Source organism: Poecile atricapillus, chromosome 2 (assembly GCF_030490865.1).
Source record: "Poecile atricapillus isolate bPoeAtr1 chromosome 2, bPoeAtr1.hap1, whole genome shotgun sequence".
Taxonomy (NCBI): domain Eukaryota; kingdom Metazoa; phylum Chordata; class Aves; order Passeriformes; family Paridae; genus Poecile; species Poecile atricapillus.
This window is the reverse complement of record NC_081250.1, coordinates 9412721-9440132: the sequence shown is the minus strand read 5'-3', so window position 1 is coordinate 9440132 and position 27412 is coordinate 9412721. Positions and strand designations below refer to the sequence as shown.

At 36.8% G+C, this 27412-nt stretch overlaps 1 protein-coding gene across 1 annotated transcript in view; it reads left to right on the top strand.

Moving 5' to 3' along the window:
- Positions 1-27412, top strand: part of PTPRN2 (protein tyrosine phosphatase receptor type N2) — a 635317-nt gene that overhangs the window by 224236 nt on the left and 383669 nt on the right. Inside the window, exons 5-9 of the mRNA XM_058833496.1 lie at positions 3062-3224; positions 16070-16556; positions 22838-23089; positions 24415-24455; positions 25956-26329. Coding sequence (XP_058689479.1) covers positions 3062-3224; positions 16070-16556; positions 22838-23089; positions 24415-24455; positions 25956-26329 — 1317 coding nt within the window. The remainder of the gene's footprint in view (positions 1-3061; positions 3225-16069; positions 16557-22837; positions 23090-24414; positions 24456-25955; positions 26330-27412) is intronic.

Here is a 27412-nt window from a genome sequence, read left to right as displayed (position 1 = left end):
TCCATTTGCAATGTGTTTTGTAGGTCAGAGAACAGTAGGAAATCTGGTGTCTTGTAGATTCTGATCAAGTGTGTTATATGTTCAGTGTGCTCAGTGTGCTTGCTAAAATCTTATCAGATAATAATTAAATAATTTAAAAAGCAACTTAGAGTAGGTATCTAATTATCAAAGAAACATTATGTCAGAAATACCTTTTATTAAGGGTAACGTGTGTAATAAGACAATATGAAGTCATACTAATGAGTCATTAATCCCCACAGAGCTGGTGAGAGCAGGAAAATAGACTCAGACACTTGAAAGGTAAATTGACTTAGGCTAAATTAGTGCATAAGAAATCTGATGAAACAGAAGACATGGATTTCATCTCAAAAAAAAAAATGCTGAAACTGGGAGTTTGATTTCAAGATGAAAGTTCTTTCTTTTTTGGCTAACTGGAGTGTACGTGGTATTTCCTGGGTCCTTATTAAATTTCAAAAAACCCTCTCTTGAAAGAGGACTCAAGATAAAGGAAAAAAGTCCATTCTGCACAAAGGAAATAAATGTCAGTTGTGTTCATTGGTGCAATTAGGCAACACCACAAACGTTTCCAGCAAACTTCAATGTATGAAATGGGGTATAGTATTATTTCTATAATAAAACCATCATTAATTCAGTAATAAGATACTCTCAGCATTTAAAAGGGAGATATTTATTCTAAAATTTGTGGTAGCTATTAATTGGGAACATTCCAGAAATAGCAGAGATGCAGTGGTTTAGATAAATCCACAGAAAAGCTTCTGAAATACTAGATTTTGTAGGAAATACATAATTATTTCTGTAGATAAATAATTATATGTGGTATTGTCTTTATACTCTTAAGTTCATTGTATGCAAAGTCATTTCTCAGAACAAATTAAAACTTCCAAATAAGTGCACAAAAAGAACTCATTTGACAGTCATTTCTCCTACTCACCAAGCTCTTTTATATATTTGTCTTTCATCCATTTATCAGTATGACTTTGTCATATTTAAAAGAAATATTTTAATTTAGTTGCAGTAATTGGTCATTTTCATTCCTGAGTTAACGAGGTGATATAGTGGTGAGCTACAAAAACTTTTTAAAATCTTTCAGATATATTCATAGTATCTTATTAAAGCTGTCATCAAATGAAACCTAAACCTTTGTAGCCTTTTCGTTTTAATTGTTTAAATGTTTATAGCATAAAATATTACATTTCATGTGGAATGTAAATATGACTGCAATTATTGTCTCCATATGAAAAATGAGAAATCTTGGATCCCAGATTTTACTTCCACCACCAGTGATGCTGACTATGTATTGAAAATAATGGTTTGAAAAGCCAACCTAAATACTGTCCTTTGTACATCCAGTTCCTGTTAGCTCTAGTGGAAATCCTTGGGGCAGAATTTGGTCTGTTTATTTTTTGTTTTCCCTTCCTTTAAAAATTAGTGAAGAAAGCAGAAGATTGGTGTTGGAATTAATCAATGAATGAAAGATGAGTGTTGGCAACTGCGATCCTTCCTATGAAGAAAGCCTGTTTGGATTAGTTCATCTCTATTGGAGCAGAAAGCACAGCACCCAGGTTTCCCTAAAACTGCAGAATAGTTTTGGTCTGGCTTTAAGCTGAAAAGAAGGTGGATAATGTTACCTGCATGCCCACATTCCATCAGAAGGCAGATTTTAGAGGTTTGGAATAAGAGAAAAACACAAACAGCATGGGTAGGAAGCAAGACTGATGGTAAATGATATCAGGTTTGCTATAGTTCTCTCTGCAGTAACCCTTCTTTTTCCTACAGTTTGTGTCCCTGATGGGAACCTGCTGTTAGACACTGGGGAGAAATGGAGGATTTTTCTGGTGTTTCAAAGTGAGCAAACCTGAGAGCACTGTTGGTTGCAATGCCACCACAGTAAATTAGTTTATTAATTACATCTATTAGTACTGAATTAGTAGGGACACACGTTTGCTACAACTGTGAGCATGGAAGGAAGTCTCTTAATTTTTGATTAAAGTAATATAATTAAACCCCAGCTTTGGAAAATGATATAATGGTGCTCTCTCAGGCTGTGCCTCTACATTCACGCCAGGATGTGGGCTGGTAGAATAAAATTTTATTTACAGTGGCACAGAAATGTTGAAAGTCAAATTCATTCACTGAGCTGTAAAGCTCTTCCACCTGGAATTCTTCAGTGGAGAAGTGTGTGGGCATGTGAGTAGGAAATGGTGACACCAAAAGGTGATTTCCCTCAAACAGCTTCACTCACAGGGAAGGAAGAGGGCTGGGAACTTTCTCTCTGCTTTCTTGCACAAGGAATGAAATAGTTACCGATGCTGACATTTAAATTATCATCACCATTTACGTGCTGTTGAGATGGATGAGGACAGCTGGTAATAATTCAGATTCATTGCACACAGCACTCTGAATCCCATATAAACACCTCCACACTGCCATCGTTTAATCACATTTCTAGCTTTTCTTTGCAAATGTCACCAAAATCTGTCTAAACCACTCAGGAAACACCACTATTCTGTGAATCCCAGGCACATGAGAAGATCAGAAGAGATACTTGTTCCATCTCATTATTCCCTTTTCAAGCCTTTCATTGGAGTTTACTTGCTCCATTATTTCTGCATATCCAGTAGTCTTTCTTCTATTCTTTACATTGGTGCAGGGCCAAATGGATATTGAATATCATCATGATCCAGCAAGTTTTTTAAATCTTAGAACAATCTCATATTTCTTTGGGGTGCAATTTAATCATGTGCATTTTCTTTTTACAAGCATTTTCTTTTCTTTTGAATATGGCTTTGCCTTGATGTGGCATTTTACTTGATTTACTTTAGAATCGTTAACTTTGATTCATGAAATAAATTGTTAATATTGCAAGACTTTTTGACTGTTTTTGCTGAAACATTGACTTTTCTATAGTTTTGTGGTTGCTAAGCTTTTGAGTGACTTTTTGTTATGTATTGAACGACAGCAGCTTGCAGTACCTTTTTAGTTGGCCACTTTGTCCATTGGACAGGCTGGTAACCTTCTTTTACTTCCTTTTGCTGTGCAGGACTTTGGGACAGAATGAAGATAATGAAAGAAATTATGATGTAGAAAATGATGTGAACTTGGCCAAGTCTCTTCAGCAATACCTTAAATATCTCAGAATTCTCTCCCAGTCTGCATCTAAAAATTTGTATCCAAGGAAGACAAGTGACAAAGCTTCTGTCAAGGTAATATTTTTAATGTGGTTATTACATTTTGTGATTTTGGCTTCCTTTTTCTCTGAGTTCTCATCTTTGAAATTTCCCCTCTGTCTGAAGACCAGACATTGTTTTTTACTGCCTCCTCCAATTGATTATCATAAATGCACTAAGTTTTCTTAAAATTAATCACCTTCAGCCTTGTAAATGCTTCAGCTCATCAAATCTGGAGCATTTTACCCTAATTAGGGATGGATTGCATGTGATGAAGAAGGAAGAGTGGGGTAAAACTGGTAACATCTTGACTGGCTGATCTGAAACTCTGCATCTGAACTACTCCTCTCCAAAAACCTGGCTGAACTACCATGTGAATTCTTCCTGGTGTTTATGTTGCTTAGGGTACAGTTCACATAATCTTTTAGCAGATTTTAATAATGGGTCTGATAAATTGTGCCTCAATATTTCCTACTTCTTATTGATCATAAGGAAAGCCAACTGTGACCAGTTAAGGTTCATATGTATACATTATAAATGTACAGATAGCTGGGAAGATAGATAAATCACAACTATTAAATCTTGAGTGTTGACTATGTCAAAAGCCACAAACATGTCTATTTGAGAATTAAAGCATTTTCCCTCTTCCTTCCTAGAGAAAATCTGTCTCACTCCAAGATGCAACTTGATAAATTTATTAAAATTATTGGATGAAGAGCTTCCATACAACAGGCCCTTATGGCCCTGTATCTTTTGCTGAGATGTGCACTCTTTGATTATAAAGAACTAGGCTGCTATTACAGCAATTCTTTACAAGAAATTGTCTGTGTTGTTTCAATGCATACAGTATAAATGCAAAATTTGCTAAAAAATATACTGAAGTTTTAGGAAAAGTATCTGGTGAAGAGACTCCAGTATCAAAGCCAAACTGCTTTAGTTTAGTTCAGGGACTCACTCAGAGACACCAAGCCACTGTGGTATCTGCAACAACAACTCCTGGTGACAGCACCAGTTGGAGCAACCATTTAGTCAAGGTTGTTATTGTTGTCAGAAGCACAACTTCCCAGTTTCTGACTGACTTACATACAGCACTTATGATTTATGGCACATGTCATCAGGTGCTCATCTGAGGCAAGAGGAGCTTTCCAGCAGAGGCAAGGCAGCTCTGAGGAGGAATCAGGGACCACCTTGATGGTGCTTTTGCTCCACTCTCTGCTGCAGTGAGGATGCTCTGTTTTGAATCACCAGCTTTCAACAAAAACTTGCTCAAGAAGTATTTCAGTGGGGCTGGTGTTGTCATGCAAGTTCATAAATAATCCATATGGCTGAGACCTTCTGTGGGGAAGCCTGCTGTGATAACACCACCCACCAACCTTATCGAGTGTTGCCATGGAGATGGGTACTCTGAAGCCTGGGGGAGTGGGATAAAGAGGAGAAAATCTGGAAATGAAGCACATATAGGAGCAAACTGTACACGTCTATTTACTAAGGAGCATCTTGAAACAACAGACATTGAGTCAGATGTGTTACCTATAGTTTAAAATCAAAAAAGCAGAAAAGAAAAGGAAAATTATTTTAAAACTAGTGATCAGCCATGAATTTTAGATGATCCTGAAGATGTTTCCCTATCCTCGGCAAATAAAATGCAACTGCTCTTGAAAAAGCAAGAGGGACACAGTATTTTGTCTTGATTCATTGTTTTATTAGTGAAATAGCATTTAAGAAGCCAGCACTTCTGCTGCTCCAAAAAGCAGAAAAAACCTCATAAAATTTAATAATTTGAAAAGAGAAGGTGGAAAGTAACTGAATGAGCTACCTCTGGTATGGTTGTACTTCTTGAAATTGGAGATAGCTACCTTACTTTAATTGCAAGATTCAACAAAATATTGGTACCTTATTTTTGTATTTAATTTATAAATAAATTAAAAACGCACATTAAATAATTGTAGGAAGATCTTTTAAACTTTCTTGTCCTTTTCTGATTAAAATAAGCACAAGCCAGAGGTACTTTACCCAACTTAGAACTGCAGCTTTTGTGCTTTGTCCTTCTTTAAAATAATTTTCTTTCAAGTATATATTTACCTCTGTCACTTCATTCCTGCTGTTGGGGAGTAGAAGATGTAACACTGCTCTGGTTGCTTTGATGCTTTACGTGCTGTGAAGTGTAGCTGAATCTTGCAGAAATTTAGTGCTTCTTGACAGACTTCCTGTGTGGATTCAGGTTTCAAGCCTGACATCAGAGATCTCTGGCCAAATGTAAAACAAAGGAAGATAAAAGATAAAGAGGTTTTAAAATACTTACACTCTTAACGTGTTATTTGGTATCTTAACATTAATATATTTTACAAACTTTAAGTCTTCACTTACCCTACTCTCTTCCAGTTGTCTTACCAGAAAAAAACCTACAGAGCTTCAAAATTACGGAATAGATACCACACATACAGTTATGCAGAAATTTGTAAAATAAAACATCACAAAACTTAAAGCAGGTAACTCTTTTTCCCTTGTTCAAACAACTGTGAACTTGAGCCTTGATAAAACAGTAACAGAAATAACACCAGCAAACTAAAATCGTGTGATTGACCAAAATTTCTATGGTGTCTACCACTTACTGCAAGCACTTCTTTGGGTAATTTTTGAAGCACTAGAAGTTCATCACTAACTTGGAATTATTTTTCAGTATTTAGGCAGTATCTACTGTAGGCTGTAATCTAGCCAGCTGATAATGATTCTGCCAGGGAATAAATTGCAGCAAATCAGAACTTTGGTGGGTCTGTTTCCCAAGGATTACAATTGTAAAGAACATTTCATTTTAGTTAGCTGAAAAGAGTTGTTCAGGAAATGGGCACTTGGTGGCATTTGTTACTTAAGCATTAGCTAGTGGGATTTTGTGTTTGGTTTCCTTGGTCTTCCCCGCACACACACTTGGGCTTTATGGAAGTTTTACGATTCACAAAATGCTGAGTTATCAGTCTTCATGATTCCTTTCTACCAAACCTGGATGCAGTATAGAAAATAACAAATAGCCACAAATAGCTACAGAGGTAAGAAATGCAGAGGCTTCAAATCAAGTGTGAATAGCCCTGCCCTTCTCCCCTCCAGCTGGAGCAAACCCCTCTAATATCAAAACACCCAAACCCCTGAAAAACCCACTGAACTGTTTACATTCCTACAGAAACCGAGGCTCACGGTTTTGTTGGATGTGGAAGATAGCATGTAGCTGGTCTTACCAAAACTTACTAAAGCTCAGCTCAGAGGCTGGAAAGGAGAACTTGCTGGCTTTGCTGCTGGTCTGTGTGCCTGTATTTGAATAGTTACAGGAGATTTCAATTGTGCTGCTTTCATCTGACCGAGAAAATTTTTTAATCATGACAGAAAGAGAACTTATTTGAAACCTGACCTGAATGTACTTCCTGCTGGTCAGGCTGTAGGAATAAGGTAGTTGCCATCACACTTGTGCTGTGGCTGTATTTCTTGTTGCAGGAATCTCTGTTCTATGGTTTGGGTTTTGTGGCTTGAAGATTCATGGAATTGATTCTTCTCCTTCTCTCTGACTTGCCCTGTGAGGGCTTTGGATAGAGTTGGTCCTACCTGCTGCTGAGGTCTTTGCCAATGTGCCATTCAGGCCCTCGTGGGTAGGATGGGGGAAAGAGAAAATTATGCCAGATACATTAGGGAATTTAATGAATTTTCTGTTGTTACTGTTTCTTTGTGTTTTAGGGACATTTGTTTTCGTGGTAGACTTCTTGTGTAGATATTGTGATTACAGAAATCTCCACATCTTAGGTATTTTTATAAATTTTGAAGCAAATATTTCTGGGGAAATACCCCACAGAATCTTTACATCAAAGAAGGGGCTAATAAAGGCCTTTTCAAAATCATGAGGGGGAAAGGAAGCAGGTAAAGTGACTGGTTAGTGCTAGAGAGTTGTGGCTCAGCAGTGCAGTGATTCAGAAAGGGGAGAACCTGCAAGTAAAAATCATCTAAAATAAAAATTCAGATATTTGCTGGCCTAAAAAAATCAATTGTTTGAATCTTTGTAATTGATCACCAAAAGAACTAAGATGTATGATAATTATTTAAAAGGATTATTATTTATTTTAGAAAATCTGAGTATATGAATGCTCAAAGATACACCCTGAGCTTATCTGCAAATAATAATTACTGTGATTAACTATAAGAAATTACTTAGTCATTGCAAATTTTAACCTAGAACTTTAATTCAAAAAAATGACAGCACACTTATTTATCTAACACTGATTTAAGCACAGGACTGAATGAAATTTATCAGAATTTTGACAAAAGGTCAAAAAACTTTGTGCTGTGTATATATTTAAACTCTATTTATATAAAGGTAAAATTTAATATTTCATATATAAGGGACTATGTATAAGAAAATGTAATCCAGCTGTACATGAACACTTTCATAAAAATATTTCTGAAATAATTTATAAAGGAATGTCTCCTTGAAGCTACAGAACTGCCTCTCTATTGGCATTCTTATGAAATGATATCTGAACACTTCCCAAGCATTTGTGTATTCATTTACCTAAAGCCCTTACAAGGTGGGGAAGAACTAACCCCACTACTTCACAGACAGTTTAGACAGATTTTCTGAGGTCATGCAATAATTTTTTGGTAAAGTGTAGACTAAAAGCTAAGCCTCAAATCCCAGAAAAGTATTTCATCTTTCAGATCATTCTCCTCTTTGTTGCTCTTTATAGAAAAATAGAAACATTAAATCCTCCTAAGAAAAGGCAGCCAACACACATACACAAAACACCCCAAACTAACCAATGAAAAACTCCACAAAATCCAAAACCAAACCAAAACAACTCCAAAACCCAACAAACAAATCCCCATAAGTACTGGAGCAGAAATCATTTGACCATATAAATATGTCTGTATTGCTTCAATGATCAATGGAGGGAAAAAGAGAGTTTTCAAGTTGTGACCCATCTGTTTTAATATAAATATATAAAATGAGACACTGTAATTCCCATCCTTTTGGCCTTTCTGCAGGAATCTAATGTAGATTGCAATTTTTTCTGGAAGGACTGGTACTCACACACATAAAGGTCTTATAGAATCATGGCTACAAAACCTAGTAAAATTGCAATCATGTTGTGTGTGGCATAAATACACAGCCTGGTGATCTAATGTGTTGCCCTGAGAATTAAACCTTCTGATAATGTTTTCATAGTTTTGGTTGCTTTCCCATGAGTGTCTGGTAAACATGAGTTGTTTATCACATTCCTTCTGAGAAACGTGTTTTGATGGATGTTTTGCATGGCCAGTGTGCTTGTGAAGGTGGTAACTTAATTATCCAATCCCTGGTCATTGTCAAGAATCTGTAAATACTGGAGTCAGAAAATAAAGTCCCAGGTTTTTGTTCTAACACTGAAGGTAGTAGTGTGAATCATTTCATGTCCTTTAGTGACATAATGTGACTTGTGATTTATCTTTTGAACTAGTAATTCACCAATGGAGCATTCTAGTGCTAGTATCATGCTCAAGTCTTAGATCCAAACCATACTTTTACCTACAGCCCATCAGTTTATGCAGGATATAATGACAGAGTTTCAACATCTAACATAGAAATCATAATTTCCCTTATCACACAGGTATCTTGTAAGGATTAATTATTTTTTCAATTATTAGAAGATACAAGTGCCATTGAAATGTTATTATAAATGATCTCTGTCAAGTCTGGAGTCATATTTAAAAGGGCAGTTAATTAATTTCTAGTAATTCCCAGATGAAACATAGACTGATATTTTTAAAATCTCAAATACTGACTGGATAATAAGATTTAGTTCTTTTTCAGCCCCTTTCCTTCAAAATGAGCTATTTTTTTTTCCAAATACCATGTGTTTGGAGTTTGTTTCTGTAATTTTTCCTGAAAATTTGCTGCTTGTCTTGCAAATATTTACTCCTGGTACTTCAGTACATTGCAATCAGTAAATAGAAGATGATGGAGCTGATACAAATTTTAAAGTGCAGTCCATTTTTATTTTTCCATTATACTTATCAAATGAGAGGGTAGAGCTCACAGAAATTTAAACTTACTTTATCTACTTCTGTGTGAGTATGTTGGTGTAGACATTTCAGGACAGTGGAACAATAATTTCTTTATTTTTAATAGGGGAAAAGACCTCAGCTGTCCTCAAGCTGCTGTCCAGCAAATGGAAGGTTGCTTTCAATAGGGTTTTAAAGCGATGCTGTGGGCATCGATCCTGCAGATCTCCATTCACTTGCATTTCTTAGGATAAAAGTATTTTCTAGATTCATGTGTTGGAGTTATAAATATACTGAATTGGTGTTAATGTGCTCAACTTTTGGCAGATGAAGATCATCATGTTTCTATGAAAATCATCTTTAGATAATGAGATAGCTCAATATACCAGCATATGCCTACAGAAAATGTGTTTAAACATCATTCACTGAATCCTTGAGTAACAGACTTATTGGCATATGAGCAAAATGTTCTCAGGCAAGGGAAGCTGGTACACCCTGTAGATCTATCAGCACTGATCACCAGGCTGCACAATTTCTATCACCACTGTGGGCTGAGTGTCACTCTTTGGTTCCTGCTGGTGGTGTCAAGGAGCCCCTGGATGCAGTGGGCTGGCAGAGGTAAAGATGTCCCAAGTCTTGTGTCCCTATGTCCAGGCAGTGGCCAAGTGGAGCAGGTACTGCCAGGAGGCACCACAGGACATAAGGTACAGAACAGAACTTGCCACCCAGGAGAATTGTTAGAAATTGAGTTTGTTGAGAAGACAGGACAGGCACAAGACATGGTCAGACAGGTGTTTTGGTGAGCCTGCTTACATGCTACCATTCCAGACTATCCCTTTTTTCTAAACATCCCATGGTATGCCTCGGACAATGACAAGCTGGCACCCATAAAGAGTCCTGCAGCTCTTAAGGAGTCCCACAGCCCTGCAGGCATTAACCCCTTTCAGTCTGCAGGGTGATCCAGAGAGCTTTCTCCATCAACTGTCTGGTGGGTGGCACTCCTGGACATGATGGTGATGGCCCTGGATGGAGCCAGGGCAGGGGCCCCTTGCCATTGATCAGGTTACTGGGGGTCCCCCACCCTTCATTTTTCTCCATGTGTTTTATTCCTTGTGGAGACAAGCCAGGTTCTCATGTATCCCAATGTGTAAAACTGATATTCTTTGTTTATGATGAGGTAGTCATGAATGCTGAGGAAAGATCACCCAGAACTCCTTCTACACCAAATTAAATGTTTTGACCCATAGGATGGAGATGTATCAGAAGGAAAGAGAAAATGCAGTAGTTATGAAAACTAAAGACAGTAAGTTACATCAACTGACAATAAATCTTATTCATGTAGGAGAATCTGTTGTAGATAGTTGAAGGGTAGGTAAGTGGATATGATCATTCCAAAGGAGATTAAGAATGGCTGGGAAAATAAAAGTCTTAAAAGTGATTTTATTAAATAGCAACTTATACATGAAAAAAGCCAGTGTATTGTCCTTTCTTTTTTTTCTTTTTTTTTCTTTCTTTCTTTTTTGAAGCTTGTTTTGCTTAAGAGTGGAAGCTAAATCTCTGAAATCAACTGATATTACAGCAGTAGAGATTATTGAATGCTGTAGAGTCAGAGCCTGGACAGTCCTGCTTCACTGTGATTTTACTAAAAGGATTAGGAAATAAAGTCATGAGTAGTTTCAGTCAAAGCAGGGTCTGAAAGCTCCTTTTGCTTGACCAAGTTTTTGACAGTCCAAACTGCAGGATGTTAATTAGCAATCTCTGCCACCTTATCTGATGGAGTTCTTAAATGGTTTCAAAGCTACTGTATTTTTCAGAAAGAAAATAGAAGATAGTTACAGAAAATTATTAATTAAATAGTAGGTCAGGTGAGATGACTTTCATGTTGCCTTAAACCTGTGAATCTTAAACCTGTGAAAGGCCATGGCCTGATGCTGTCCCATCACTGCAGGAAACACTGGTTTGGCCTCTTTTCCAGTTTCTGGATTCTGGATTAGTTTTCCAAATTCTTGGGGTTTGTGCATGGTATAATATCATATAGTTAGTGAAAGGGTTATAAACAGCTGGTAGAAAAGGCTTTTGTTTCATTATTACTCAGACAATTAAAAGCTTTCATTGGCTGTAGTTTTATTTTCAGCTAAAGCTAACACTGAATTTGGTGCAGAGTATGTAAGGTCGTATCTACAGCACGCAGAGCTTGTTGAGGGACTTCCTCCCTTTCCACTTGAACCTGGCTGGAAGCCTGCTGAGATATCCTGACTGGACAGCACTGTGTGGGCACAGCAGCTCCCCAGCTGAAAGAATTAAGGCTTTGTTGTCATAGGACTTGCTACTTTAGCTGTGATGCTCTGAGAACAGAGCTGTGCTGCTTGCTCAGCCCCATCCCAGGGACTTTCCTGCTGTCATCCACTCCATGCCACCTGTTTGGCCCTCAGGTTTCATTGCTGGGTGGATTTTTATCTATTTAAAGGTAAATGAAATGGTACAAATTCACAGTCTAACTTTTGATTCAGCAATCAGGCAGTGCCACTTGTGCTGGTGTTTATTTTGGGGGTTCACATGAGTACATGTGTCTCCCATGTAGTGAGTTTGCATGAGGCAGGTCTGTGTGAGTCACAGAGTACCTAGACTGTGTCTGGTACAAAAAGCTAAACTTCTTTCACTCCACACAGTGAGTTAAGGTATGAGGTAACTTCATTTCTGGTAGTCTTTGGAAAATGTTATTTTATCCCCCCATGCGTAAGATGGGCCTTCCAGTATTGTGGTTTTATCTTCTAATTTCAGAGACCATGATGTCAATATCTCAAATAGGCACAATAAATTAAGAGTTGTAGGTGGAATCATGCTTCAACCAAATTTAGGTGGTAGCAAATGGGTTAATATCTGAAAATGCATCAAACAGAAAAGCATATGAAATTGAGGGCAGAAGATTTCTTCTTTATGCATTTCTAAGGGATTTTTGTTAGCTCTATATGCCTTCAAGATTTAGCAAATGTATGTGCAAGAAAGGAAGTATTTTGTCATACATTTGATTCCATTCTTTCTGCAGTTGGGCAAAACATTCAAGTCAATTTACCCTTCTGTGGATAAATTGAACAGTATTGTATTTTATGTATCTAAACCTGCACTCCTCTTCTAATTTGCTTTTATTTTTAATAAAACATGCAGTCCATAGACTTTTGCATAGTGTGTCTGCAGTGTAATTTAATGTGCCCTTCTGTGAATTTTCATGCAGAAAATACCTAAACCATACAAGACATTGCTCTAACAATTCCATCTTCAGAAAATTTAGTGTGTGTGGCTTTTTTGAATGTGTGAATTATTGAGATAGCTTATCTGAAAGGTGGTGAAGGAGAGGGAAACCCTGTGCAGACGGAGAAATAAGATTTTTTTTTAAAAATTGAGGGCTTTGGCAATTCATTTGGCAACTTTTCAAAGGCTTTGTATCAGTGACATGAGATAATTGAACAATATTTTACCTATTAAAAAAAGGAAATGTTCCTGATAGTAACAGGGGCTTGTATTTCAACCTTACTCAGTATAAACCATCTATATGGTAACTAGTGCATTCTTTATTTTTGCACATTTCACTCAATGTTTGTTTAGGGTGGTTTTTTTTTGTTCTATTACTGGCACTTCATATGAGTCCTGTGTAATCAATCCAGAAATGTATTTTCTTTCAAAAATTTCTAGCTCCGTGTTTCCCTCTGCTTCTCCATAATGTTAGAAGATTCTCCAAAGGCACCAATAAGGGAATTTACATTATTTTCACTAACCGTGGACTATGCCATTTAACTTTGACATTAATCAAACTAGCAATGTACGTGTTCAGGAGTGGGTTTTGCAAAACCCACTTCAAATAAGATAACCACAGTGCTCTGCAATTGTTATTAATAACTTGGGATGTAAATGGTCTCTGGATTCTAAATTACATATTACTGATATTTTTGTCCTATAAAATAAGGACAAAATTCTGTAAAATTAGATTTTTTTTTTCCCCCGTACCACTTAAGCAAACCCATAGTTTAGGACTGTATTTATCTGTGCTTCAATTTTACTTGGATTTCATCTTGCAAATGTCAGGTGGCACATACACTTCTAGTGTTTTGTTTGAGGTGGGAGCAGCAAAGAAGAGGATTTTTTTTCTCCTGGAAGTGGAGGATTGCCATACAGCTGTGTACGTTACCTTTAATTAAAGCCAGAGTAAACTACATCAGAAGAGCTGCTATCCCAGTGAAGACAGCTGAGCTGTCAGTGCTCTGCTTTAATTAGAACTTTTAATATTTCATCCCTTACTGCCCGAAGTGTGACCTGTCAAGCTGCTGAGAGGCTGCCCCTTCCTGACAGAGGTGCAGCTCTGAGCCCAGGCCTGGCACACACATATCCAGTTTGTGTATGATCACTCAGTGGGTTGGTGGTCTTTTCTTTGTTGATGTGCTCGTTGTCTGCAAGAAAAGAAAATCACTGATCTATTAATGCTAAAGGGTACTTGGACTTGTTAAATAGCTTGTCAAAAGCCTGCCCACATCTCCTAACCCTAATATTTCACATGGTTTGAGAGTGTCCAGCAGTTTCTTTCCCTCTGACACTTACTAGTGAAGCTTAAGAGGCAAAAGAGAGAGGTGGATATGGGACATAGATCCAAATTATAGGGTGCAGTTACCAAGTTGGTTTGAGAGATTTATCTTCCAGTGGCTGAATGGGGAATGTTCTTTTCCCCCTGTTGCGTTTCTCCCTTTCCCAGCTCCCTGTTCTTCCTTCCCTTGATCCCAGGAGGGGTTCTGGAAGGCTGCAAGGCAGAGAGAACAGGAGTGGGGAAGGCAGATGGCAGCTTATGTGAATTGTCAGTGAACTGCTCGTGGTGTCCTGGGCTGCTTTGTGTCACCCTCTGCAGTTCCTCCTCACTCTGGAGTATCATTAGAGAGTTAATTACCCCAGGCAAAGACCCATTTAAATAGGGAGATAAATGCATCTGACTGTAAGTTTTTCACATTTAGGCTTTGCTATTAAGCATGTGAACAGCGTTCAACTTGCATTTTGACAACTGGCTCCCCCTTGGAGCTGATCAGAGCAATGCCTACCCTGCAGCTGGAGCACTGAACCAGAGCTGCACTGCTGCTGTTTGATACAGTTCCCAGGAGACACTGAAATATTTCATACACAAAGCTGCTTGATCTCTAGCTCTGTGCTTTTTGACACTGCTTCACTGCAGCCCGATTTCTTGGATTTCACAAAACGCATTTCTATGTTAAAGACCAACTGCAGAAATCCAAAGCCTTGCATTGGTAGGTCACAAGCCAAGAAGTGCCTTTTGTCTCTGTAATAAAATTGCCTATACCATAATTCTCTTTAAATCATGATATGGACTGTGGAATGAACCTATTAAATAATTTCTTAAGGGGAAGAAAACCCTCTTGAAAAGAAGGTTTGAATATGTATTGTAAAATATATTAATTTGTACTGTAAAATACACTGGCTATCATCAAAAGAAATAAAATTGTTCAGACAGAGAGCAAAATTATTGTCCAGAAACTGACAATATGAAATCTAAAAGTAATTCTTCATCTCTGGAGGAGTATATCAATCTTACTTATTTTGTTTTTACAAAGTACATTAGCAAATACATAAATAATGATTTTTCTGTCTGTATCCTTCTAATTGCTCTCCTCCAGAGTGTGCAGCCTCTTCACTCGCTCTGTAGCTTTTGCAGCTCCATCTATCCTAAATCATTGTGTCATCAGTGCACAGGGACACCAGTGACTCACTATAATTTATAGCAGTGAGAGCTGAAATAGTCCCTGTCCTAAGGCTGCCACATTGTGATGTAGTTTGTGTGACAGTTTAACCAAGAAAGCGCAGCTGAGAAGCAGGACCCATCCCACAACACACATACAGTATGGGATGTAACTTCAGCAAGGTGTCCTGAGGGAATTATAAACAAAGAATATAATTGCAATGTTTCTGGATAGAAGTAAACCTCTCAGTTCAAAGTAGTATTTAGCAAGAACTGAGGGAAAATGATTTTTGAAATTATTTAGGAGGATGGAACTGGTTTGCTAAAAAAATGAAAAGGCCTGCCTTTAGGTTGTGATCAAAGCAAAAATGTCTCTAGGATTAAATCATAGTAAAAAGAATGTCCATCTGGTGTGTCCATGGAAATAGAAACTGCAAATAGAAAACTGTACTGCAAGCCCACCTTTCCACTTTATAGTCCCAGAACTTTTTCAGTAAAAATGTGGTTTGAGCTTGATTGACATGTTTTTAACATTGTTGTTTAATTTGCTGTGGTGTTTTTCCTGAAAATAATAGTTTAATTAAAAAACAATTTAAACTTTATTTATACTTTTTTTTTCAGAGTGTCAGATGATATATTTATTAGAGATTTAATTTAGTGGAAAAATATTTCATATAAAATAGAACAAAGTATTTAATGTATGCAAAATAATTGCTTTACTTGGTGTTCCTTTAAAAATTGTATTTTTAAATTGACATGCTAATTTTTGGTAAGTAATCTGAAAAACTGTTATTCTTACAGGTTAAGTAAAAACCAAAGGCAAAGTGGATTTACTAAATTTCCTTTGTCTGACTGAATACAAATGGTGCACACATAGTTGACAGTGACTTGTGTTATTCTCTCTCTAACCTCTTTCTCTTTCTTTTTAATAATTTGATAAATGGTATCTTTGCTTATGTAGTAGTGCCTCTTTGAAGCACACTTAGCAGTTTGAGGTTTGCAGTTTACATTTGCATGACTGGTTCCAATTATTGTTTTCCTGGTAAACACTAAGGGTTATGCCTCAGATCCTGGCACAACAATAATTACCAAGCAATTCTGACCCCTTTTGTCCACCTTCTGCTCTCTCTAGAGCTACATCTACAATGACCCTATGAGCTACTACATGAGGCAGAACCTCAAAGAGCTGTCACCTCCTTTGGCCCGTGCATCCAAATCCCAGCAGGAATTCCCTGCGGATCCCCGTGGGAGGACGCTCAGCCAGCGGCAGCCAGCCCAGCTCTCGCCGGAGTCGGGAATGGGGCTCAGCCAGAAGAGCCTGATGGCCTCACTGCACTCCTACATCACCCAGAACCTGTCTGCACAGAGCAACGAGAAAAGCCCTCACAGCAGGACTAAAGGGTCTCAGGTTTATGCTGAGAGATTGTACTCTACACAAGTCAGTCCTTTTGATGGAACTTTAGCCAAAGGAAAAGCGGAAGATTTCAGAACGAGGAAGCTGTTCCAGCCGAGGCCTGTGCCTGGAGTGCTGAGGCCAACCCCTGAGATGCTGAGTCATAAATCTCCTTCCCAGGATGATCCAAAGGACCCTCTGAGCATTGTGGATGGTAAAGCTGATATTTACTTTTTTTTGCTTACCTAAAGTTTCCCTTTTGTTCACTGAATATTTTTGAGAAAAAGAAAATAAAATTAGACATTTAATATATCTCCTAGTATTGGCATATTTATATCTGCCATAACACAGTAATAATGTTCACCATTCCAGCTACTCTTTCCCTGCAAACATCTACCCACCTTCTTCAGCCCACCTTCCATATGTGTGCAGAAATATATGGCATTTAGTAAGACATAGCATTTATGTAATTTATTATATTTTCAAAGCATTTTACAAACAACGCATAATTATGGGTATATCTTCACTACCAAATCTGTTTTTATGCAGTCATCCCACACTATATATATAGATAATGCAGAAATGCCTGGTTTTGTTCCACATCTCTTCATTTAACTAGAAATTCAAGGATCATGGGTAAAATTCAAAGTTAAGCACAGAAATTAACTGTTAGATGAATTCTGCTGCAGAACACAGAGAAGGGAAGAATCTGTCAGTTCTATGGAGAGGTGGACAAGAATGTGGGGTTGCATCTAGTTTTGCCTGGACATTCTGTAACAGAGAACCCATTTCCTGGATTTTCATCTTGTTTGTTTTGACTGGATTGCAGTTTATTCTGAATGTGGTAGTTCAACAAATATTTAAATGAAAATGGAGGGTAACATCCCCATGCTGTGACACGCTTAAAGCACTGCTTTGTAAGATGAGTCTTGGAGATCGTGTAGACTTTGACTCTGATTCATTTTGTTGTTTCTTTAAACTAATCTGTCAATGTTATTCCAGTGGTTTAGACGCTTGGAAAATGAAAGAGTTGATCCCCAGCCATTGTCAAGCAGTTGTATCTGTTACACTGCAGTCACCACTATCCCAATGGATTTTGGTGATATGTAAGAGGCCCTTTTTATCATCCATAAAGTGTAGTGTTGTTTGATTTGTTTTGTTGTTTTTTTTGTAAATATCCTCCAAAGCATGAACACACACAAACACACAGTAATGTCAGAGTTTTAGCAGAGGAAGGATAATGCTTGCAGTCTAAAGGATGCTCAGGAGCGAAAGCATTCTTGGTATGGTGCCCAGAGATAATAGGTTTCAAGGAATGAACTATAATGTAAAATCAAATCCAGGTGGCACTGTAAGACTCTTGCACAGGTTAGGCAATTTTCTTGCTAGCCTCAAAACAAACTAGGCACATGCTGGTTTCATTATCCTCCAGCTGTTCCACTTCACCTTTCCTGGTAGGAGCCAACTGGGAAAAAAATGCTTAACACTTACAGGGAATAACATGTTTCACAATTCATTGGGTTGTACTACTTTGACTTCTCATACATAATATGCCCTGCAGGAACTTGTGCTATTGCATTTGCTTTTAAATGTTGAATAGACAAGACATTATGAATTGTTTGAGTAGGAAATAATGTTGTTTCCTTTGTATTTTTGAGCCACTTAATAATCTCACAAGAAAGTGGTGAGGACAAACCCCAACATATTCATTGCTTAAAATCTTGTCCACTGGAATGAAAGTGGTTTAGATTCAGATTTCCCAGGCTGACCGCACAACTTCTTCCTGCTTTTAACCTTTCTCCAATCTCTCTTGTGCTTATGGATTATTGAAGGCTTGTGGGTTGTTTTTCCCTTGCACTCTGTGAACGACAGAACTGTAAAAAAACTGGAAGGCATGGGGTGCTCAAGTCTCTGATCCATCTGATAGTGGATTAGACAAAGGCACTGGACTGGGAGAACAATCCAGAAGGTACTCAGCAGATTAGTACTGAGAATTGCTGCAAAACAGTGGCAGGTAAATTTGCTAAAAAGGCACCCTGAGGGACAAATACAAAAGAAGGAAATGTGGAGTTATTTTTCTATCAGATTTGGAAGTTGTTACCTCTAGGAGTAGCATGATGTGCGTGGGTACTGCCTTTGTAGTCACTGTGCAACACTGGAATTGTTAATCTCTCCTCTGCACCAGCCGTATTTAGAATTTGGCTCAGTTTGATGTGGTTTGTTCTAGTCTACTGATTTTTTGTGTGTTAAATATTACAGAATATGTCTCTCTGTTCCTTTGAAAAGGTCACAGAATTAGTAATTCAGATGTCTTAAAAAAATAGTAAACTTCCATGTTTATGGAAAAAAAAATATTTTTTTATATACATCCTCTTTCTGACAAAGCTGGGACCACCATTCCATGTGGTGCTCAGCTGCTGAATCATCTAACATGTGGTCAGTAGGGTGATGGAGCTGAAGAAGACAGACCACTCTGTGGAATTTCTAACAAAGTTACTGCTCCCATACCATGTGGTTTTCAGGGAAGCTGGCTTTGGATCTTGTGCCAGCAGAGGATGAGGCATCATTTATATTCTGTAAAATAAAAAGCTGCCTTCCCTGGATAAGGTGCTATTGTTAACCTCCTAGAGAATTCTACTGGTGGAGCTTATATTAAAAATTACATCTTCTAGGACATATATGCCTTTACTGCCATTATGGTTCCAGGGTAACTATAAAAGGCAGTTTACATTCATCAGTTGGAAAGCTGGAGCTAAGGGAGAAATCTGGTTTGCAGTACAAGCCCTGTGAAACATGACTGAGCATTGCTGAGTCTACTTAGTAGGGAGTCCATGGGAGACTATAAAAGCTGTGCACAGGTAAATGTATGTTCAAGTACATGTGCTGCTTAAGTGCTGTGCCATTGCAGTATCCATCTGCTTTTTGGTTTATCTCCAAGAATATTTTCTGACTTTAATAAATTCATCATATTACCCAAAGGTGTTTGTAAACAGATGCAGTGATATTTGTCTGTTTATCAGTGTTATCCAGTAATTTACAAATTATTGCAAACATGGACAAGTGCCATAACAAGATGTGTAAATATCCATATTTACCATGGACAAGGATTAATATCATATCAGTAGCCATGTGAAGTTAGCAACACTCTTTATGTAGACCTGCCTTTTACCAGGCTTTTACAGACACTTTGGTGACTGTACCTCCTGGGGTACTAAAAACATGATGTTCCTCATACTTACCAGCTTTGGTTATTGCCTTTGGTTATTGCCTTTAGTCTTTGACATTTTAAGTCACTTTGTAGTTGTTCAGTAAAAGTAGATATAATGCCAAAGTTTTACCTCATATCAATGCAGTATTTAGGAGTCTGTTTGATGAACTGTGCCCAGGTGGCAATGACCAGGCCAGGAATGTCAGTATTAGAGGAGCAGGAGGCTCCTCTATATAATGTGGAGGTTCTAGTGAACCAGAAGAACCTGCAGTGAGCCTGCCAGTATTATCTGGAATAGAGTCTGTGGCCATTCCTTTTTCCTGTTATTCCTTGCCTTGTTCCCCCATTCCCATTTGTTTGAGATTAAGACACCTGTTTTGTTGACAGAGGATATTAAAGATTAGTCTGAAGATGGACTGGAGAGATAAGACTGGGCTAAGAATATAGGTAAAGAGAAAAAGTTAGTTTGGAAAAAATGGAATGGAAATGACAAGACTACATTGCTTACATGTTGTTGAGGAACTCAGTAGTTGGTCTTGACAGCTGGCTGAGAATCAAATGAAATAAACAAGAATCTAGTTGTGTTGCATTAATATAACTCTTTTAATTATATATGTCCTGAAATACAATTCTCTTTTAAGATTTGTCTTCAAATGATGTTTTATTTGTAAAGTTTTAGTTTTGATTTGAATCTGATATATATTCTGTCTTTCCATTGCTGACTTTATTAGCTCTGCTTCAATAATTTAGGCTTTCCTGTCAAGATATTGTCCAATAGTTCTATAAAAGATAAGATCAGAAATGATACCTAAGCAGACACAAGGCTCCTGTGGCAATGCAACAGTAATATTTTCTTCCTCTAGCTTAGTTTTCTGCATTTCTGCTATATGGCACATCCTCTTACCTCTCTGCCAGGTAGCTCTTCTGCTTCTTGAAAATATGTCTTGAACTCAGGTTGATAAAGTGCATCAAAAAGTTTTGTTGCAGTTTGGATTAATTTGCTCTTGCAAATTACCTTCCTAAACAAAAACATTTGGTCACCATGCTTATACTATATTATTCATAACAGGGAGTGGATACAATAAAATGAAAGGAAACTTTTCAAAGTATTCTCTGAAGTGTTGCTAAGCTTCCGTCAAACTTCAGTATTAATTTTGCTGCCTCCACATATCTTGGCCCGGGGAGTTTGGCACAGATTGAGTTTACATCTTTGATTCACATTTCTGAGCACTTGCTTTCCTGTACAAAGCACTCTGCTATTCCAGTATGGTACCAAAATCTTTGTTGACTGTCAGTTTGAAGTAACATCACAGATATAACCTGTCTATTTTTATTGATAATCACAATTAAGTGTACTTAAAACTGTGGTTTTTTAAAGGAAATTTCAAAAGTTCACATTTTTCAAGATTAGCTTGTATTTTTTATTACTGAATTTTATAATTGAATTAGTAGAATTTTGTAATAGCATCATGGTGGATTGTTGGAAAGATGTTTCCTTTTTACCTGGAAAATAAAAGAACCACCTTCCCCATATGTCAACATCCTCTCAGACTCACAGTAAACCTATTATTTAAGCTGTTTAAGTTCTTTTGCTTTTTATGGACTAATTAGTTAAGGGAAAATGGCATTATTTTGGTTCGTGAATTTTGGTCAAGTCAGGAGAAATTAGTCTTTGCCTTGAGATGGAATTAGGAGGCTGATGATGAGATGCTGATGGTGAGCTCTTCAGTTAAAACTGAGGGATCCAAGAAAGCACAGACATGTCCAAGGTCTTGGCCTCTTATTCCCAATGAAAAATAATCTTTGATGCTTGTTTCCCTGCAAAATCACAGATGTTCCACTGCCTCTTCCCTGAAGCAGAAGTCTGTTAACTACTTTTATTTATTTCTTAGTCTCTACTTCTTCCTCCTTTGTTGTGAGGAAAAAGAAAAATCCTTATTTTTAGCCCTTCTTATGGCATTGTTTTCCCCTTTTTTCCTACTTTTAAATTCACTTTTATGTGAGCCTGAAAGCTGACAGCATGGTCCAAAAGCCTTGCTCACAGATGAACATGTCCAACTACCGGGCTTAATCTGGGCAGTGTTAGTATTGAGAAAAAAGTTTGGATGGTGTCTTCAAACTGCTCATACGTAAATTCATACATTCAATAGAGATTTAAAAGCAGTCCTTATTATCCTCTTTCTCCACAATACTATGTGAAAGAGTTTTCTTTCTTGCATGCATATGTATAATTATGTTAAATTTCTTATAAAAATGAATAAGCAGAACAGAGGCATGATTGGAAATGGTTTTGGTGTGCTACAGTAAACACCACATTTAGTGTCTTACACTCCAGGAGACATTAGGCTGAGTTTTACAGAGTTCTACAGACTGACAAAGTAGAGATGCAATATATGCAGTCAGGAAAGTGCCTTCCCTGGGGAGCTGTTATGCTCCATCTTCTGACTCACCTTTAATATCCATTGTCCTTGAATTTCCTTATCTTCGAAACTTTTATCACATCAAAGGTGTTTTGCTATTTTGTTTTGTTGTTTATTTCTCAATGTGACTGGTAAAACATTCATAGCTGGCAAACCAAAACAAGTTCTATATCTATAAGATTATATCTGTATTTAAAGATATATATATATATATATAGTGTATATCTATCTGTATCATCTATATCTGTAAATATATATTTAAAAATTACATCTGTTCCAAAAAAAATTAATACAATTTAGAAATTTTGTCCTTTACATATCCATATATATAATGGACATAGATTTATATCCCCTTCTAATCAATGAGGTGCTTTTTGTTTGAAAGACAAAATATCTGACTCTCATTTTTTTCCCAGGACTCTGTATAGCTGCTTGTGAAAGCAAATCACCAAAGAAAACTGATCTCTAGGAAACAGTAATGTTGTTTGTACTGTTCTTCAGCTAAAAAAAAAGTTAGGCTACTTTAAAATTAGGCTACTTGTCTTCAGTATTTTGAGTCAATTTAGACTAGGAAAGGATGTGCTTCTTGTAAAAAAAAAATGATAATTTCATGCCCTCTCTCTAGAAGAACTTGCTGGGTTATATAATAGCATATATACCTCTGTCCTGGCACAGATTCACCTCATGATAAACTTTAACATCCATTAAGAATACTGTGCTTTCTGTAAGGAATTCAGCATGAATGAGTGTGCCTCCCTTTAAAAAGCAGATACACTTCATGAAAAGAAAACCATCTTTTAGGAAAAATTAAAGATATAAGCACATGTGTTTCATGTACGCAACTAAATCATGTGCTTATGTTGTTTTGTGATCCAGAGGCACTTATTAAAAATGTATTGAAGGACCTAGAGAAACACCAAGTGAATGTGGAGAATCTCAGCTCAGCAGAACTGGATGAAATCGCTGATACTATCGCCACTGCAATTCAAAATGTTGACATTCAGGAAGAAACAGAAAGAAATGCTGGAAAAACTAAAGAAGACAAAACAGAAGCACAAATGAAGAAAGGAGATGCTCAAGGAAGGGCAGAGCTTCAGACTGGATTAATGGAAAACAGTGTTAATATACCAGGTATTAATTTTAAAAGTTAAGTACAGCAAAAGACAGCTACCCTAATTTTCCTCTATTGCTTCACCTTAATGCTAGAATACTAAAAAATAGTTTTAAAGAAGATGGGAGCGAAAGCTTCTGTATTTCCCAAAAGGATGTGGAATTTTTAGATTGTTGTTTTCTTTTTACAGCATGTTCTTAATTTACCAAAAGAAAATCTGTTTATGAACACTTGATGTTCAAGCTTCACAAACAAGATAAACCCAATTATATTGAAATAAGAATTGCTTTATGCTGTGTGGTCTAATTTTCTATTCTTGAAAATGAGATGTTTAAGCAAAATGATAAGGGAAATTACTTTATTACAAGATGCATTTCAAAATATGCAGAGAAAAAAAATATTTTTTACAGATAATTTTTTAACATGCCACAGTTACTTGCAGTAGAAAATCTGTGACAAGTACAGGTACAAACCTGCTCCTTCCCTTTTCATCTAAGGTTATTTGTTTCTGTCTGCACACATACTTTCCTGGTGATGCAGATTCAGGAGCCACAGTAAATGTCATTAATGACTGAATACCACTGTGGAAAATAAGTTACTGTTCATCCATTTTCTATTTTAGGAATGGTATATTATCTAGTACACCAGAAATGTATGCTGTAAGTCATAAAAAATGTTTTTAACTGTCTGTTTTCATGGTGATAAACTGAAATCCTTACTAGTTAGGGATATCCTGGTAATTCTGATTACCAGATTTTGTTGTTGATTAAAAGGGTCAAACTTGAGGATTTATCTTGAATCATGCTGAGAAAGATGAGTGACATTCAGTTTATAAAGCAAAAAAGCCAGTGTTACTTGACTGAGGTTAAGGATGTGACTGAATATTATCACTGTAGTTAAACTGTAACATTATTTTGGTGAATGATATCTATTGAAATATGTCATTTTCTTGAACTAAAATATGTCTGAAGAAAATCTATGTTTCCTTTCCCATTACTGTAAATGCCCATGCAGCAAGCTAGAGCCATTTTATTCTGGTTTTTTTTTTTCTCAGATATTGGTAAACTGATATGATGATTTGACACTTAGTTAGCAAAATAACACTATTACATTGGCTCTTGAAGTGCTCTGTCTATTGATCTTGCATTAATTTGCTATCAAAGTGGGGTTAGAATAACAATAACAAATTATACACTGCTCCTTACTCTGCCCTTTCAGCTTTGATGTCTCAATGTTTAAATTACATAAAAGGGCCACTGCTAAAAAGCAGCCTATGAGAAGTCTGTGTTTTTTATATGATATTTGCCCTTCATAACTATATATTTGTGCTTTTCATCTCCTACAGACAATGGAATGCATGAAGCCAGCGTGAGAACTCAAAAAGAGGTAGAGTACCAGTGTTTTAACAAAACAAGTGTTCCATCTCAGAATATCAGGTTTCTGTGTAGTGAAAGACAAACTCACACTTCTGAAATATAAGACTTGTTCTATGTATTGTGTGGCTGTGATTCAATGTCACACATAGACACGTTGTTGTTGATGCATTTAAATATTAAATGAGCACTTGTTGAAACCTTAACCAAAATCAGTTTTGATGTTCAAAAAGTAAAATCAAGTCTGTTTTTTACCCTTTCTCTAATTTTTAAATAGACAGAATTAATAATAGATTCACAATGTTCAGACAAATTCAAGCTTATCCTCAAATCAGTAAATTTTGAGCTTTTGAGAATTCTTTCCCCTTTGTCCTTTGGCTCATAGTTCTGGGGAACATCAGAGGTATTTCAAAAGCTCTAGGCATTACATTTTGTACCTTAGCTAGTAACATCAAAATTAGCATTTTAATCCAGACTACTTTTACAATTTTCCTCCTGAGCTTTGAATCATATGCTATGGTCTGCTGTCCAATATTTAGCCATTTTTGAGGTATATTCATCTTTTTCTCAGCTTCATGAAGCAGAAAAATGTCAAAGGAATATTTTAAAAAACTGTGTCAAACTTCTCCTACTCTGTACTCTATCAAAAGCTAATACTACAAGACTCATAAAGGGGCAAATCCTCTTGTGTTCACAATAAAATCTCTTCAGCCCTTCTACCAAGCAAGGAAAGCACACATGGACAGTGTAGCAGGAGCTTTGAACACCCACAGGAAAATCTTTAAGGAATGAAGTACTGCAGTCACAAGAGACTTACAGAGGATCCCATGTATAAATTTCCTTGTGACAGTTTGAATAGGGAATGTTTGAATAGAATTTATTGTGACACAGAGCACAAAGTGCCCATTAACCATCATTTCCTCCCAAATGCTTGGCTGCAATAAAGTTATGTAATGAAACTAGCTAATGAATTTTTTCAGGCACCTGTTTTGACTTTGGCTCATTTGCTTATTGTTGATTTATTAGACAGATTTTGGTTTTCTGTGATCTTATATTTAGCTTGTTGGATCACTCACGTACAAGTGCCATCAATGCTAGAGATGAAGAAGGGAAACAGAATTGGTCATATAATATCTGTTCCTTTTCCACTGTTATAACTTTTGAGACCCAGGAGGGATGAAAGTTTCCAGGCATATTGATGGACATTTTTTTTTCTCCTTTTCATTAACTTACCTGATAACAAAGTTTAATTTTCATTAATATTAGACACACAGACACACAGAAACAACAGGAAAAATATAATGGCATAATTTAGTGCTCTATTATTATTACTGAATAAACAGCATGTTCTTAATATAGTCTAGCAGTTTATAGAAGTTAAGAAAATGATCATGCAACAGTTGTATGAGTAGACTCTACCATATCAATAAGAGCTTGAAAAATTATATCCAGATTTGGTGAGTATAACCTTCCTGTGTTTAGTTTTAAAAATAATATTATTCTTTTGATACAGGAGAACACTGCAAAACTAATTAGATTCTTGAATGAGAACGCATTAGCTGAAAATATGCATAAAGACCTTTTTCCTGAAGAACCTACAAAGACAGAAACTAAGAAATCTGAAGAAACTAATCCGCTGTCCTCAGAAGAAACAAATGCTGGTGTGGAAAATGTAAAAAGTGAGACTTTCTCAAGGGAGCTGACAACTGCAAAGAACAGTGAATCTGACTCCAAAGACCCAAGCCAGAGCAGCTACTGGATTAAGAATGCTTTAATGCAGGAAGGAAATTCCTATGAAAAACCTCAGAAAAGCACAGGACAAGGCTTACAACTTGAAGTGAAGTCTTCTGAGGAGAAAGAATATGGCTATATTGTGACAGTGAAAGAGTAAGTACAACAGCCAATTTGAATGGCATTTTTAACTGGGGAAAAGATAAAGTCATTGCACCCAATGAAATATGAATGTACAAGAGGAAAATGCCACAGGCCTGATTTTTAATAAATCTGAAACTGTTTGGAACCTGTTCAGTACTTTGATGAAAATACAAGCAAACAGTTCCGTTTTCTTACAGTTGCCTTTCCTCCCTTACGGAAGACATTAAATTTGTAGGTCTTTTGCTTACACCTCTCTCTATCTTCTCATGTTCTAGTGACCTTCCAATATGTCAGTAAGTGTGCTTATGGTTAGGATGTGAGCTTTAAATATTTGACTTGAAAGTAGTCTAAATATCAATGCCTGAGTCATTCTTTCAAAAAAAACGACATACAATAATAAAGTGCAGTATTTTCTCTGTGATTTCATTTTGATCTGAAAATAACACTTATAGGAATCCAAACATCACATATGCAGCTAGTTTAGAAAGAAAGACCTAGTGATTTCAGGTCATGCCACTAATGAATTTGACATTTAATACTATACTTTCAAAAAGGCAACTTTAGCCCCCTAATGATACACAGTTCATTACAGCATTTGGGATTTTAGAACCATGTAGGCACTTCTACATCTTTTTCCCCTTTGTAGAACAATGTTATATTTGATTAGCAATCCTGACTCCTGTGAGAAATTGGGAAATTTTAGGATGAGCTTACAAATCACTGCCCAGCATCATAGGGAAACTGAGGCAGAAATTTCTTTAGCATGTGTTGATTCTTTTGTCTGTCTTAAACTTATTAATGGGATTGAAGGCAATAGGATTGTGGAGGATTCTTGTTTTTACTATAATGTGTTGCATTGAAATGCATGTGGCTGCATATTAGAAAGAGACCAGAAAATGGTGGAATACCCTTTAACTGCACTTCTTTGTTCCTGCCTAGGAATGCTATGTGAAGCAGTAGAAGACAGTTTTTCCCCAGCTCAGAACTACTTCCCTACATCCCCCAGCTCTTTTAACTCATATCAGTCTGGAAGACTCCTTTATTCCAAAGAGTATCTTAATGACACAATCTTCTTTGGCTATCCAGACTTATTTG